Source organism: Salarias fasciatus, chromosome 15 (assembly GCF_902148845.1).
Source record: "Salarias fasciatus chromosome 15, fSalaFa1.1, whole genome shotgun sequence".
NCBI classification, from domain to species: Eukaryota; Metazoa; Chordata; class Actinopteri; order Blenniiformes; family Blenniidae; genus Salarias; species Salarias fasciatus.
Window position 1 is genome coordinate 9063745 of NC_043759.1, and position 13815 is coordinate 9077559.

Consider the following 13815-nt stretch of genomic DNA (forward strand, 5'->3'; position numbering starts at 1 on the left):
GAGGATTTTCAGATAAGCTATTCCGACCTAACAAAACTTTGACGTTTACAATTCTGGTTTACTTTAACACGGTGCTTATTTTCTATCTATGCAATGAGTGGGTTTCCAACAGTGTTGTGATGATATGATAATAGCGGTTGTCCTAATCTGTGTGAGGGTTTGTACAGAACTGGAGATTGTTCCAGTTTGTTACATATTTATGCATAATAAAGGACTTTGTACAAATGTTTGATCGCACTGAATTGTCATTTTTTTACAGAATGGTGATTTATTTCACACAATGCTACAAAAATACCAGATAAGTCTGTCTTTTTGGAGCTTTTTTCATTTGATTTCTGCAATTTATTAATAAACAAACGCTGTTCAATATGCAGAAAGCAGACCGAAACCCGCCGTCTGCGTGCGGGAATTCTTTGTGTTCTTTGTTCTTCCTGCTGAGCGGTGCAGAAGATTTACATTTGAATATAAACTGTAATTTTCTGCCGAGCATATCTCCGCTTGCTGTGGTCAAGGTGGGGGCACATTTTTCTGTTTGGCTTGTCTGATGGACACAGCGCCGTCGTCGTCGATATATCGGCTCGCTCAGGCCACTCCTCAAGATGGGATGAAAATAGAATTATATACTCTCGGTGCAGACACCAGTGTCTGTGGTGTTTAATGTTCTGACCGATTTACATAATAATAGGCTCGAACACTGTCTCGTGGCATTATTGGGATTTATCATTTGCACCATGATGAGTGCGTGAGGCCAGATTACTGCATGCAGTCCAATCAGAGCATCCAGTTTCAGATCCATTTGATATGATTTACGGTCATTAGAGGCCTGCATGATGATGCTGAATTTCTTCTGCCATCATATGGTTTTTATCTCATACAGACTTGAAGAAAAAATAGATTCCTATTTTATAAAATGGATTTTCTCGGTGTATTTTTTTATTGCTCCGTATTTGACTGTGGGATGGGACAGTTTGTCTCTTCTTCTCATCAGGGATGGTTTTTGGGATTCTAATGTGTGTAATATTTGGGATGATCTCAACCTGTAAATGAAAATGTGTTTATAAAACCGTCTCCTTGTCCTTGAAAACTTCACAAAACAGCGCAATTGTTAAAAAAAAAATCAAAGACAGGAGTTGAATTATTTCCTCAGGCACCAGAACACACGCCTCACAAATAGATGTTTATTTGTATTAGCACCTGGAGGACCTCACAAGAACAATCACTGCATGAGACAGACAGTTTTTCCTGCGCGTATTTAGTCTTTTATGAAACCAAATCGCATCAGCTTCCTGAACACATTTCTGTAATCTGTCTGTGTTGGTTCAGACTGACGAGTGTTTATACAAATATGCAAATATAATTATAATGTAAGAGGTTTCATTGCGGGGTGCCTCACCATCGCTTTGTGAGAGGGAAATGAGAACAAACATAGCTGATTCGAAAAGCATCTGGAAGAATATCTGTGGCCTCACAGTGCAGACGCCAGAAATTGAATCCAGAAACTTTGCACCAAACGTTACAAATTATTAATCAAAGCAGGTAATCCCAAAATATGATGTGTTATGGATCGAGTCTGGCTGCGCGGCGGAAGATGATGAGATAAAAGTCAAAGGTTTGATTGCTTGAGCCGCAAGGACTTGACTATCATGAAAACTCAATCTGACAACGCCGTCCTCCATCAGAAGCCTTTCTGCTGCAGATGAAGCGCCGCTCTCTGGAGCACCGGGCCTGCCGTCAGAAAACACAGCAGTCTGATGTGAATGCCAGTGCAGGCCCGAAACAAAACAACAAACTGCACTTTGATATCCTCAGCGCGCTAAACAAACACTAGAAGACACTGGATGTTATTTTATGTGCTGCACCGTCGTTCCTGCAGATCGGCTGTGATGTTATATTTATGTGGCGAGAACAATTTGCAATTTCAGGCTGATGCGCGCTATGTTTGGATGTGTTTACTGAAGTGCAGGGGCCTGAATATTTCTGCTCCCCCCCCACCTCACCATCTTCGACTCCTCTCTCTGCTCTGCCTGCTGATCTTGGCGCTCTGAAAACACACCCCGGTTCTCTGCCGCCCTGTCGTCGTCCCGCTGCTGTGAGAGCAAATGGCCGCGATTAAAAATAGCTTTGTTATTTACTGTGATTATTAAACAGCAGTCAGAACAATTAGCTGGGATAGCAGTTTTTTATTATTATGACAGCAGTAAATAAAAATGCTTTGTCACCGTCTGGCTGACTGAGCAGTGATCCACACCTCCTCTGAGCGCAGCCATGATGTTTAGGTTGTTGAACTTTAGGGCGATATGTTCACATTATCAATGTCAGATTTGTCCTTGGTGTCCCGGGAGGTGCAAATCGATCAATTTAGCATCCATAAGAGTGTAATTGATTGTTAATTGGCTATTTCGCTCAATTTAGAAACGGCTAATTACTGAGTGATAAGGTGTTGGACGCTGCCTTGATGGTGTAATATTGTGCTGGTGATGCTCGATGCTGAGAAGCGACTGAGACTGGATGGTGACAGTCGTACACGCCGCAGCTGTAGCTCAGAATGTCAAACTCATTTCATTTCAGAAGGTCACAAAAAGTCCCTTTTTGATCCCAGCAGCTGCGTTTACACGGCCACGGCTGTGTCAGTCTGACATTACTGTATCCCACTGAGAAATCAGATTTTGCCATTTACATGCTCTCTTTTTTATTCACTACACACTTACTTCCATCTGCCCTTTCAAGTATTTTCAAATATTTTAATCTATTTAAGTGCAGCATCAGTCAGTTCTGATGCTTTTCTCCAAACAACTTACATGAAGTATCATGTGGCGACATTTCATGACAGACCATCAATAATCCAATACGCCATTTATTTGGGATTGTTTTTTACTATAAATAGGATTATACCACTTCCTCATATTCAATCATAACTTTAATTGGATAGGGCCATTTTAAAGTGTTTATTTCAAATGATTTCAATCAGTTCAAATGTAATTGGATTACCTGGTGTGAGTAAGTATCTGGGAGCACAACACCTGCCATATAGCATACTTATCATCAGTTACACTTAAACACATGTTATTCAGAACATGCTGTCGAATCCAGTACAGCAGTTCTTGTTATTTCTGTTTGCTTTATAAATGTGCGCCGCAGGAACAGTACTGATAAAAATATACTCCCAAAACAAAACAGTAGCAGCAGGTACAAACAAACCTGAAAAACAGCTTGACAACCCCACGGAGGCTTCATTATACAGTCCACACCTCATAATAACGTCAAGATGAATTTACGCTCCTGTTTGAGTTTTTGGCCCCCGTTTGTCCGCCTGTTTCTGCTTCGGCTCGACAAATTGTGACAGGAAACTGAGGAGAGGACGAATATTGGGAAGACGCTGCCAAGTTATGCAATAATGAAAGCAGACTTCAGTGCAAAATCTGATATTTATAGATCGATATATTTATGCAGACGTGATGCACATGGATATCTGGATCACATCTACAATCTAACTGAGGCTCATCTTGGCCGTAACAGCCCATAAATCACCCCAACAGCTGATGGGAATCGTCTGCTGTGCCGCACTGAGGTTTTGGAGGGAATACAGTTTTATCAGTTAATTCCTCGGACGATGTAATCACCTTCTATTTTAAGATGAGCTGTATTCCTGGATACTTACCGTGTAATTACATTCCTGATCAGGGAACGGCTTATTGAATTTGTTCTGTGAAACAGTGCAGTCTTGTCTCATACCTCACAGATCATTATGGATGAAGGTAGCAGCTGTGTGGGAGGCAACCAGCTGCTGTGAGCTAATCTAAGATTTGATAGTGATCACGCTCATCATCTTGGAGAGGAGGGGGGGTTGGTTTATTTATCACTGCAGAAAATAAAGGTGCAGGGAGGCTGGACCGTTGTCACATCAGTCAGGTTGATGCCCTCTGAACAGCCTCATGCTGCCTGATTAGAAAAACCTCATTTGGGCCTCAAAGTGTTTTTCCTTTTAACTTAACCTCTGTCTGATCCCAGGTGGATTGGACCAGTAAATAATAACATTATTACATATAAATCAGTAGAACTCAACTTATGTTATGTGCGGACCACAGTGGATTTTTATTACACAGTTTACATCTTCACAGGCTTAAAGTGTTTGGCCTCATGTAGCTGGAAGTCAGAAATATAGTAGACTGATTCATATTATGATGATAACTTGTCAAATTCTTGAAACAATTGCATCTGTGTGGTGATCCTCATCACCTCACCACATGATTCATGCCCCTGGTGGACAAATGAATACATTGTAGTTCATGTCATAATTCCTCACAGCTGGTAAATTTCATCTTGCAGGTGGGATCAGAGTCTCTCTCTCTCTCCAGTTCTGGCCCTTGGACTGTGCGTTTGACACTCCTGAGTTTACTTTAGGACGAGCCGAGTCCCTGCAGCAGCAGTGTGTGTTCGGGCTAGCGAGCGTAACTCGTGTCCTGCATTCCCAACGATGCCACATTTGTCTTATCTGCTAATTAACTTGGTGAGACAAACAAGCATATTTCTGTTCACTTGGATGTTGAAGCTTGTGCTCATTTGGATGTCTTGTCTTGTTTTTTTATGCTAAAATGTCAGCTGGGCCTCAGAGTAACGATGCCTGATGGATGGTTACTTGACATGCATGACTAATATAACAATTAAAGCTTCAAACTCTGTTCAAACTCGATCCATCCTTTTCTTTCCAGACATTAAGATTTGATGCTGGATGAAACAGTAGCTTAAAGCACAAAGCATAAATATCACTACTTTTTTTATCACATTTTTTTACAAGTTAGAAATAAAAACAGTATCGGGCTGTACCTTAAAGAAGTCTGACATCTTGACAGAAACATTCCAAGTGTCCCTGGCCTCCTGCAGGGTTGCTTCATGTTTGCATTGTAGAGATGTCCTATAAAATCTGATGCTGTGACCTGAATCAATCCAAAGCTTTCTGTCACGCTCTCCCCCTTTGTAACATCGCAGAGCGGCATTGGCTCGGCGTCTTTACCCCTTTGTCACGCTGAGTCGAGAGCCGGCACTTACAGAGCTTTAACAAGATGTGAATCTTTAGCTGATGTCCCTTGAAAGGCTTCGTTTCCCCGCGTGAATCCGCTGACCTTTTCCGCTGGTGTCAAGCCCGTCACTTTCAAAATCCTGTCAATTAGCTTCCCGCTGGTCAGAAAACATGATGGAACTAATCTTAACCCGTTCGCAGCCTGCCGCTTTTAGCTGGATCCAACTTTGAGCCTCTAATTTCTTACTGTGAAATTAATGAGACCTCAATTAGCAAGACTGTAACTGCTCTGCTGTTCATTTGGATTCACATGAAAACACTTTTTGACTTCAATTTGCTTTAAATCTATGAATGATGTAAAGAAATGTGTTTCCATTACTTTCTTTTTAGTGAGCCTGCAAAATAGTTTAAGCTGATGTAAGATAACTTAAAAAACTGAAAGTTAAGTTTAAGTTGCTTACTGCAGCAGTCAGGCGAGCTGCACATGTACAGTTAAATCTCAGGAGTAAAAACAACATTAGGTTCTTTGGTGATGATTTTTAAAACGCGTATTCCTGTTTCTGCAGTACTCTGTTCAGACAGACACTGACAAAGTTTTACTTTTAGTCTCTTCACTGAAAAAAATGTGCACTTTAGAGTCTACATTTTTAAAAGCGCCTCTTTCAAACTCTTTGGCTGATTGAGTTACAGTGAAAGGATCAATGCAGTTGATGTGAGCAGATATCGATATTAAAGGTGTAGACTTTGCCAAATGTGACATTAATGTCAATTATGACTGAAAGCTACTTCCTGCTTCCTTGAAACCAAGTTCTTCTGCAAATTTATCCAGTTTTATTTCCAAGTTCAACCAGTTCACTGTGTAGAAAATAATTCAGTTTCTCATTCAGATGATGATGGTAAAAGTTGAATCATTATCTGTGGTATTACTAATAATTAATTGTTGTTTGTTTTGTATAACAGTGACAAGATTTATAATTTGTGCGTGCAAAAAGATACATCCCCACCTCCACCTCCACTTCTAATCTGATCAAGAACCAAGCAAGACCTCAGAAATCCCTGAAGTACACCGAAGTGCACAGTAAAGAAACCCTGTAGGTGGAAAAGAAAAGCAGTTTGTGAAATGTATTCAAATAAATCTGAAAAAAAACCTTTTCTTTTTAAATCAAAAAATACAATTCTAAAGATTTTAAGCTCAATTCATCCTTAAAAAAGACTGGACTCAAACATTTTACAATAAAACAAGCTGAGAAGTGACGATAGACGACGTCAACTCAAGCGTCTGATCTAGATTCTGACACCAGACAAGATTTTTGATGGATCATGAGTTGACTGGACGCTAACTGAACCATCAGCCTCCTACAGAATGATAACAAACTGTATTTTGTGTTGAACTAATTAATTCGCCCCTCCTGAAGAGTCGGAAACAGAGATTTGCCAAACACTTTGTGCGTGAGTTGCACTTTCCTCGTGTGAGCACTGGCGAGCACTCACTGCACACCGTGCACCTTTGTGGCATCTGAAGAGCATTTTATGTGCAAAAGTGCCTTTTGTGCCCAGTGGAAGTGATTTATACTTTTCAGAGAGAGAGAGAGAGAGAAGCGTCGCTGCATTAGCTTTAATTTAGTAATGGGGTGTTAAAGCTTTATTTTCCACCACAGGAAGCACAATTATCTGGAAATGTGCAGGAAAGAAACACCGGATGATAAAAAGCACATAAAACAGAAGAATTAAAAAAAAAAAAAAAAGAATTACAATCAGGCTGTGTCGTACTGCAATCAACTTTATTTCTCCTTTTTGTGGCATCTAAGATGGAGTGCACATCAAATGCTATTCTACACGCGAATAACCTGCATGCAACTTTACTTAGTAAATGAATGAATTATGTACAGAGAAGTTATTCATGTAGGAAATATGAAAAAATACAATGCGAACCAGAAAATGGCATTCATGTTGGACTAATAGGAAAAACTAAGAAATGCAGTGACTGTATTTACTTACAGATGGATTCTGGACGGATGTTATTTGCTTTCTCTCCTTTTATTAACAATCTACTCAGCAGTCAGACAGCATCACGCCTTTATGATCCGACATGTATGTTCATGTGATTTATTGTGAGCTTCCTATAACAAATGAGGGCGGTGTTCTACCGTAATTGCACATGCCAATATCAAAAATACACTGCGGATTTTAAAGTCACAAAGACACGCTTCCCAGAGATGATAAGTTGTGTGTTTTGTATTGCAATAACATACCAAGCACCTGGCAAAGACATCAATGTTAACTGCACCATGGGTTAACATTAAGTTTTACACTATCGACCTGCAGGAGAAGGTTTCTGTTCCTACGGTGACTGAGAGAGAGTAAGAGTGTGTAGATGTGTACAGGGCTGCTGGATTAGTTTGGAGTTCGGTGTCGTATTTTCCCCACAGATACCGGGTGCATGCATTTGTTTCTTCCATAAGTGCTTCTCCTCCGATGACGCCCGACAGAAAACTCACTTTATTCTGTGCGTTGACTCTCCCGTCGGCGAGGAAGGTCAACAATGAACTGATGTCGGACAGAGAGGGAGACGGATCGAACGTCGGCTTTCCCGCTTCTCACACTTCGATGATGTTGATTGATGGTACAGACGGATGAAACTGCAGAAAGACGAGTGAAACAAAAGTCGCCTTTACTGTGTCTGTTATTCTTGTACAGCAAAGAAATGCTTTGATCAATCAGACAGCGTCTGTTGGATTAACAGACACTGCTCTAAGAGAAAGGTGAGACTTCAGATATGAACCCTACATGATGTGTTTTTGATATGAAAAGAAAAACCCTGAACAAGTAGTTGAGAGTAAAGATGTTGTTGCAGCATTACAGCGCTTCAGTGGGTGCATTACTTTGACTATTAAAATTACATTTTCATATTTTTTTCAAAATAATAATCAGGCTGACTTGATTTATTTTTATTTAGTGGCTGCATGATGGCCGATACGACCTTTTAAGATGAAATCAACCCTTAATATCATTCCGTTTTTCATTATTACTGAATTGTGTTTGACTGTGTGTTGCAAATGTGTGATCCACAGACTAATACTGACTTGGGAATTTTCTTGATGTCATAAATGGTACAGAAATCACAATTCTAAAAAAAAAAATGATGCAAATAAAATCCTTGGAAACAAATAGGAAGAATTGTAATGCTTGTATTTTAAAGTAATGAACATTTAAAGAAAATAATATTTCAAAAGTTGAACATGTACTTATCTGTAATATTACAAAGAACTCAATACAACTTGAACACGGTCCTGAATTGGCATTTTCTAGTCACAAATATCCTGTCAGTATATATATTTTTGGAGTATATTGCACAGCGGGACTCTTTTAGAGTCCTGTGATTGCATCTTCTGCAGGATAACGCTTCTATTTGGAGCTCAGCTGCACGGCGGGACGGCAGGATTCCCCACCGTTTGTAACCCCAGAGTTACTGACTCATTGTTTTATGGTCGTTTTATTACTTTCTGTCCAGACTGAAAGTAATTTCACAAATTTAACATTAGTAGGATGTTTTTTTTTTCCCCCACAAATCTCATCCTGTTTTGATGATATAAATAAGTAAACATTACATATTCCAGCATTTTTTTTCTGAAGTTGAACACAGTTAAATGAGCCTCACAGTTGTGTTTCAGCCACTTCTTGGGCTGGAATCTGTTTCAGAACATGGCGGAGCGGATGCAAAATTTAACAAATAAGCTTGTGTGGCTGAAATGTGAGATGTATCAGCGGCAACAATGAGGACAGCGAAGAGATAAATTCTGACATTGACTCGATGAGTGTGACCTGAATTCAGCACTCAGGCTGAGCTGGAGCTATATTGCTGTTTTATTCTCCAGAGTGCAGGATTGCACTTATGGGATGCCATTTTCCAGGACTGTTACTCTGGGCCTATTATAGTTTTACCTGCTGTATGTTTTATTACCTTGGTTAGAGAAGGTTTTGTTATAATTGATCTAACACTGAGTGAGATGGGCGTGGCTTTGAGTGCTGCGTTTCAACATTTCAAGCATCCATTTATTGTTTTCTCCAACGTCCTTGTCAACTTTTTCAATTTAAACTTGATCTCAGTTTCATACAGGATGTGATTTTATGTGGAAAACTAAAATATCACACCAATTATTTGATATAAACACCGTCTGAATGAAGCCGAGTAAATAGTGAATATTTTTTCCAGTTCTAACAGTTCCTCTTTCTACACAGAGTATTTATCTGTGTGGAAATTCGGCACCTCGAGAGAAGGAGAAAGCCAGTGTCGCTTAATAGATGCATGAATCGGACTAGTGCCCGTGAAGAAATCCATTCAGGATAAACTTTCTGAAGTGTGTGTGTGTCATAGGGCTTGCGCTGGAGTGTGGGGCGCTCACCTTGCTCCTCAGCAGCCCTCCACTGTGGTGCTCCGGCGTGCTCCTCTCCGACGAAGGCTTGGCCTTCTCCTTATTGTTGCTGGAGTCGTTGTCCTTGATAATGTCATACTGCCGGCAGAAGAGGGCAATAACAGCTGGCGGGAGGTGAGAGATGGGCACATGTGCAGCACACACACACACACACACACACACACACACACACACACACACACACAGGAACAAAAGAGAGGGTTGGAATGCAGTCAGCAGCCGTCACTCAGCAACATGTCACCACCGTCTCTAACTGAACATGCTGAAATGCCATGTGGATAATGGGATTTCATTCCCACGGGACCGCGATGGCTCTGCCTTTATCTGAAAGCTTGGAAGACGAGAATTCTCCACGGGCTTTCATTTTTATGCATTTTGCAATCTGCCGGATGCAGTCCTGCCCCCGGTCCGGATAAATGCTGCACGATTACCTTCTCCCATCGCCGAGGTTATGGATTTCCACGAGAACGCCATCGTTAAAATATTCCGAATCTGACGCGCAGCCCTCGTAATGAGGCCCACGAAGCTGGGAGTGCCACTCAGGAGCATAACCGAATCCATTTAATTACCAAACAATTATACATGCATCATGTAAGTGTTCTTCAGCGGCGCAACAAATTACTATTGTTTTTACTGCAGATGGAGACGTATAATTTGATGATGGCGGTCATCACTGTGCGTGTGTGTGCGATCCAGCAGAGCACAAGATATTGCAGTGTTTGACACTGGAGTGATGGCAAAGAGAAGAGGATTTGATAAATGGAGAATAAATTACAATAATTTCCAATTGGGCAGATAAAAAGAAGACGGTTCTGGAAATCTGACTCGAGTTCATTTACGCAGCCCATTATGAATGTGCCACATGGGAACTTTTTAGCTTTTCACTCCCACTCCTCGCAGCCCTTCGTGATACTTTGGTTTCCCTCATTAGTATTATTTAACATCTCACTCTGGTCCTCGGGGGTGGGAAGCCCCGCTCCTGGCAGCCTGTCAGACGTGCCACTTCGCGTTGTGCCTCAACACTTCATTAATCAGCACACATCCTCAGAGGAGCAGGAAGTCAGAGCTGAGCGGAGACCGTGCTCAGGGAGCCGTGATGCTGGTCCAGCTCTGTGTTTGCGGGCAAATCTAAAAGGGATGGGATGTTGTGAGATGTGACATTTTACTTCTCTTTCTTTTTTTTCCAACCGGACTGAAGGGTGCGTGACTTTTGGCTTTTTTTTTTTTTTCACTTCACAGGTCTTGTTTCCACTGATCAGTGTCTTGTTGTTGCCACAGAAATAACCTGTAGTCATAAACTACAGTCATAGTAATATTAATTTCCTTGAGGTTTTTGTCCCAAAGGGATCGATAATGTTCTGTCTAATCTAATGTAAATATGTGTTTGGATTGTCTTGTCATCCTTGATCACTGAGACTGACAACAAATTGAAACAAGCTGCAAATGGACAGAAAAAGTCAGAGGTATATTTGTGACACTTTTGAGATCAGGTGGACTGATCAGTAACATCTGATGCCTCATTTTGGATTTTAATACATTTCTCAATGCCTTATGTAAGTTATTTCACATGGAAAGCACTGCAGTAAGTGTGTGTGTGTGTGTGTGTGTTCAGTCACTGTGCTTCATTTCTCCATTTGGACTGTTTAATCAGAGCTGATTGACAGCGGCCTGAGACTGTAAGGTCACAGCTGTTATCAGATTTTCATGTCGATTTATTTATGTCTTAAGTGATTGGCACTTGGAACTACGTGAAAACACTTCCCACCACATCAGTCCTGCAGGTTCAACCGGCTGGAGCTGACATATAAAAAAAATTACCCAAAAATCACATTTTCACCCACAATAAGACGCAGGTGAACACAGAGAGGTGGTTATGGCTTCTCTTTAGTTCGGTCCTTGTTAATGACTATTTTGAGTGAAATATTATTACACATCTGTCCAAACTTACCTGCCCACATGACCAGGACCACCACTATTATGATCATCTCTCCTGTCTGTAGATGCCGAGACTTGTCCAGGCCCTGGACAGTGGGGTCATCTGGAGGAGGGACAGACAGGACAGTTCACTCACACTAAATACTGTTTTGTTTTTGACACTTTAGCACAAATACAGGGTCATGCCTACGAAACAGAATGGGCATTTTGCCTGTTTTCTTCCTCTGGGCCAGCGCTGCTCACATTAGAACAATTCTGTAATGCCAATTAGGAAAAAAAAAGGCCTGTAGTGGTAAGAAAAAAATAGAACAGGGGAGCAATACCACATATTAGTCTTATAGCATTAATCCTCCTTTAAGTGGATTGACTATGAGCCTATTTCCGCTTTCCAAACTATCTCTTAACTTGCATGGATGGAACTCATCCAGAACGCCACTCTTCCCAATTGCCTCTTTTAGTGAATCAAGTTGTCAAGAAACTGGCCCCGAATGCCCGACTGCTCGCTCGCTTCACATGATGGGATTTACAGAGTCAGGCCCGGTTTACGGCCGCGTTTTTGGTCTGGGTTTTCATCTGTCGGGGCGTGTGAGTGGAAAGAGGGAAGTTCTGCATCATGACACACCCGATGGTAAATTATCTTTAATTCTGCTGGATAATATCAGGCAGGCACTTTTATGTAAACTGGAAAAAAGATAAGAGACATTATAAATGTAATTATTCCAACACCATTCATTCTTTTAACTTGCATGTAGCTTCATTTTAATTGTCCCATTGATTTGAGGAACTGCTTATGCTGATGGTAAAATGCTGTTGATGATAAGAGTGTTTTCTGTGAGAAAAGCAGGGAGAGGCTCCTGCTGGTCGTGTTCGGATGACGAAAGCATCGGAAAGACTGCTTTGGTCGTATATTGATCATCGGCGAGATTTCTATGCTTTATAAAACCTGCTTGTTTACAGTTTTCTGGTTGCTTTTTGAAAAAAACTCTTTGAACCGATTCCACATTCAGCCCTGGCCAGCTCATGAGGGATCAAAGAGCAAAATGTAAATGTAAAGCATGGAATACAACTTCTTTCAATCTTCGAGATGTAAACTGAAGCTAATCGAAACCCTGCAGAGCACTGCTTTTCAGCCCTCTGCTGGGCAGAGGACCATATTTGTTGACTTTCGCAGTTTATATTCCTTAACAGTTGTCAACACAATTAGTATCCTGAACAGCTGAGAAAACTTGACACAATGGATTTCATACCACAGAGTGAAAGAGCAGAGTTTCCACATGACCTGAATATCGTGTCCTGCTGCTGTTTCATCCATATTTGATGCTGGCAGAGCACTCACACATGCTGTGTGATTCTGTGCAAGGGCAGAATGAGTGGATTGTGGTTCCTCTGGTGCACAAAAGAGTTTGTGCCGGGATAATTAGTTGACCTTCCTCCTGCTCTCCCCCAATCCCACGATGTTGATCGCGGCTGCGAACTGTGTCAGGAAACTGTGTAACAACACGCCGGGGGATTCTGTACTTGTGTCGCCACGATGCATCATCTGATTTACTCTTTCAAGATGGCTCCTTGACACAAAGCAGATGTTTTTTGTTTTTAGTTTCATTACTCTGTGGAACCATTAAACCTCAGTTTCAGTCTGGATTCTAACAGCTGAATTCAACAATCGATGCAAATACTGTACATGTATCGGTCCTTCTGGAACATCTGGATATCTGCTTTATCCAACCAAATTGTGAATTTGCATGTTCTCACTGTTTCCTCTTGGGCTGGTGACCTGTCCAGGGTGTATCCTGCCCTCACTTATCGTAACCTGGGAATTACTGCAGTGACTCTGCACAGGATTGAGCAGCGTAGAAGACACATGGATCATATCAGCAAGTTATATCACGCCAACAACGTTATATAAAGACAAAGATAAGCCTGCTTTTCCACTCAGCTGTTTGATTCTCCTGACTGTGTGTAGCACAGGTTTGTCTCGTTGCTCCCGACTCAGACAGCCGAGCATCTCTTTGAAGCATCCTGCAGTAATTGCGTCTAAGGGGACCACCCCACCTGGTTAGGTCTGACTGCTCAAGGCATCCACCCTTTGAAAATGATCTTTTATTGCTCTTCTGTGTGAAGTGGATTGGCAGCACAATAGCAGCACGTAACACTGTCAGCGGTATCACGTCTTCCTTGGAGGAATGACTTACTGTATGCAACAATAACTCCAGCATCGCTGGCTCATGAGCGAGTTGTTCATTTCCTTATCTGTGCCTTTTAATATGAATCTCAGCAGATTGGAATTTAAACGTGGCAAGCTTTGTTTTTCAGATGCTTTCTTTTCCTTTGCAAATGTAGAACTGCGTCGTGGATGTCAACAAACTGTGTCAACAACATCCTGCAAACTAAGTTTTTTAATTTTCTTCTGAGCTGAAGTTGATTGAAAGG

General features: G+C 41.3%; 1 protein-coding gene and 1 long non-coding RNA gene across 2 annotated transcripts in view; one reads left to right on the plus strand and one right to left on the minus strand.

Annotated features, from left to right (window-relative positions):
* The window catches only part of LOC115402232 (uncharacterized), a 19600-nt gene continuing 5785 nt past the window's right edge, over nt 1-13815 (plus strand). The window contains exons 1-2 of the long non-coding RNA XR_003933095.1: nt 1-139; nt 4428-4430. This is a non-coding gene — a long non-coding RNA (uncharacterized LOC115402232). The remainder of the gene's footprint in view (nt 140-4427; nt 4431-13815) is intronic.
* The window catches only part of LOC115402218 (fibronectin type III domain-containing protein 4-like), a 21468-nt gene continuing 15115 nt past the window's right edge, over nt 7463-13815 (minus strand). Inside the window, exons 4-6 of the mRNA XM_030110727.1 lie at nt 11399-11488; nt 9421-9554; nt 7463-7656 (exon numbers count right to left, since the gene is read on the minus strand). Coding sequence (XP_029966587.1) covers nt 7615-7656; nt 9421-9554; nt 11399-11488 — 266 coding nt within the window. The 3' untranslated portion in view covers nt 7463-7614. The remainder of the gene's footprint in view (nt 7657-9420; nt 9555-11398; nt 11489-13815) is intronic.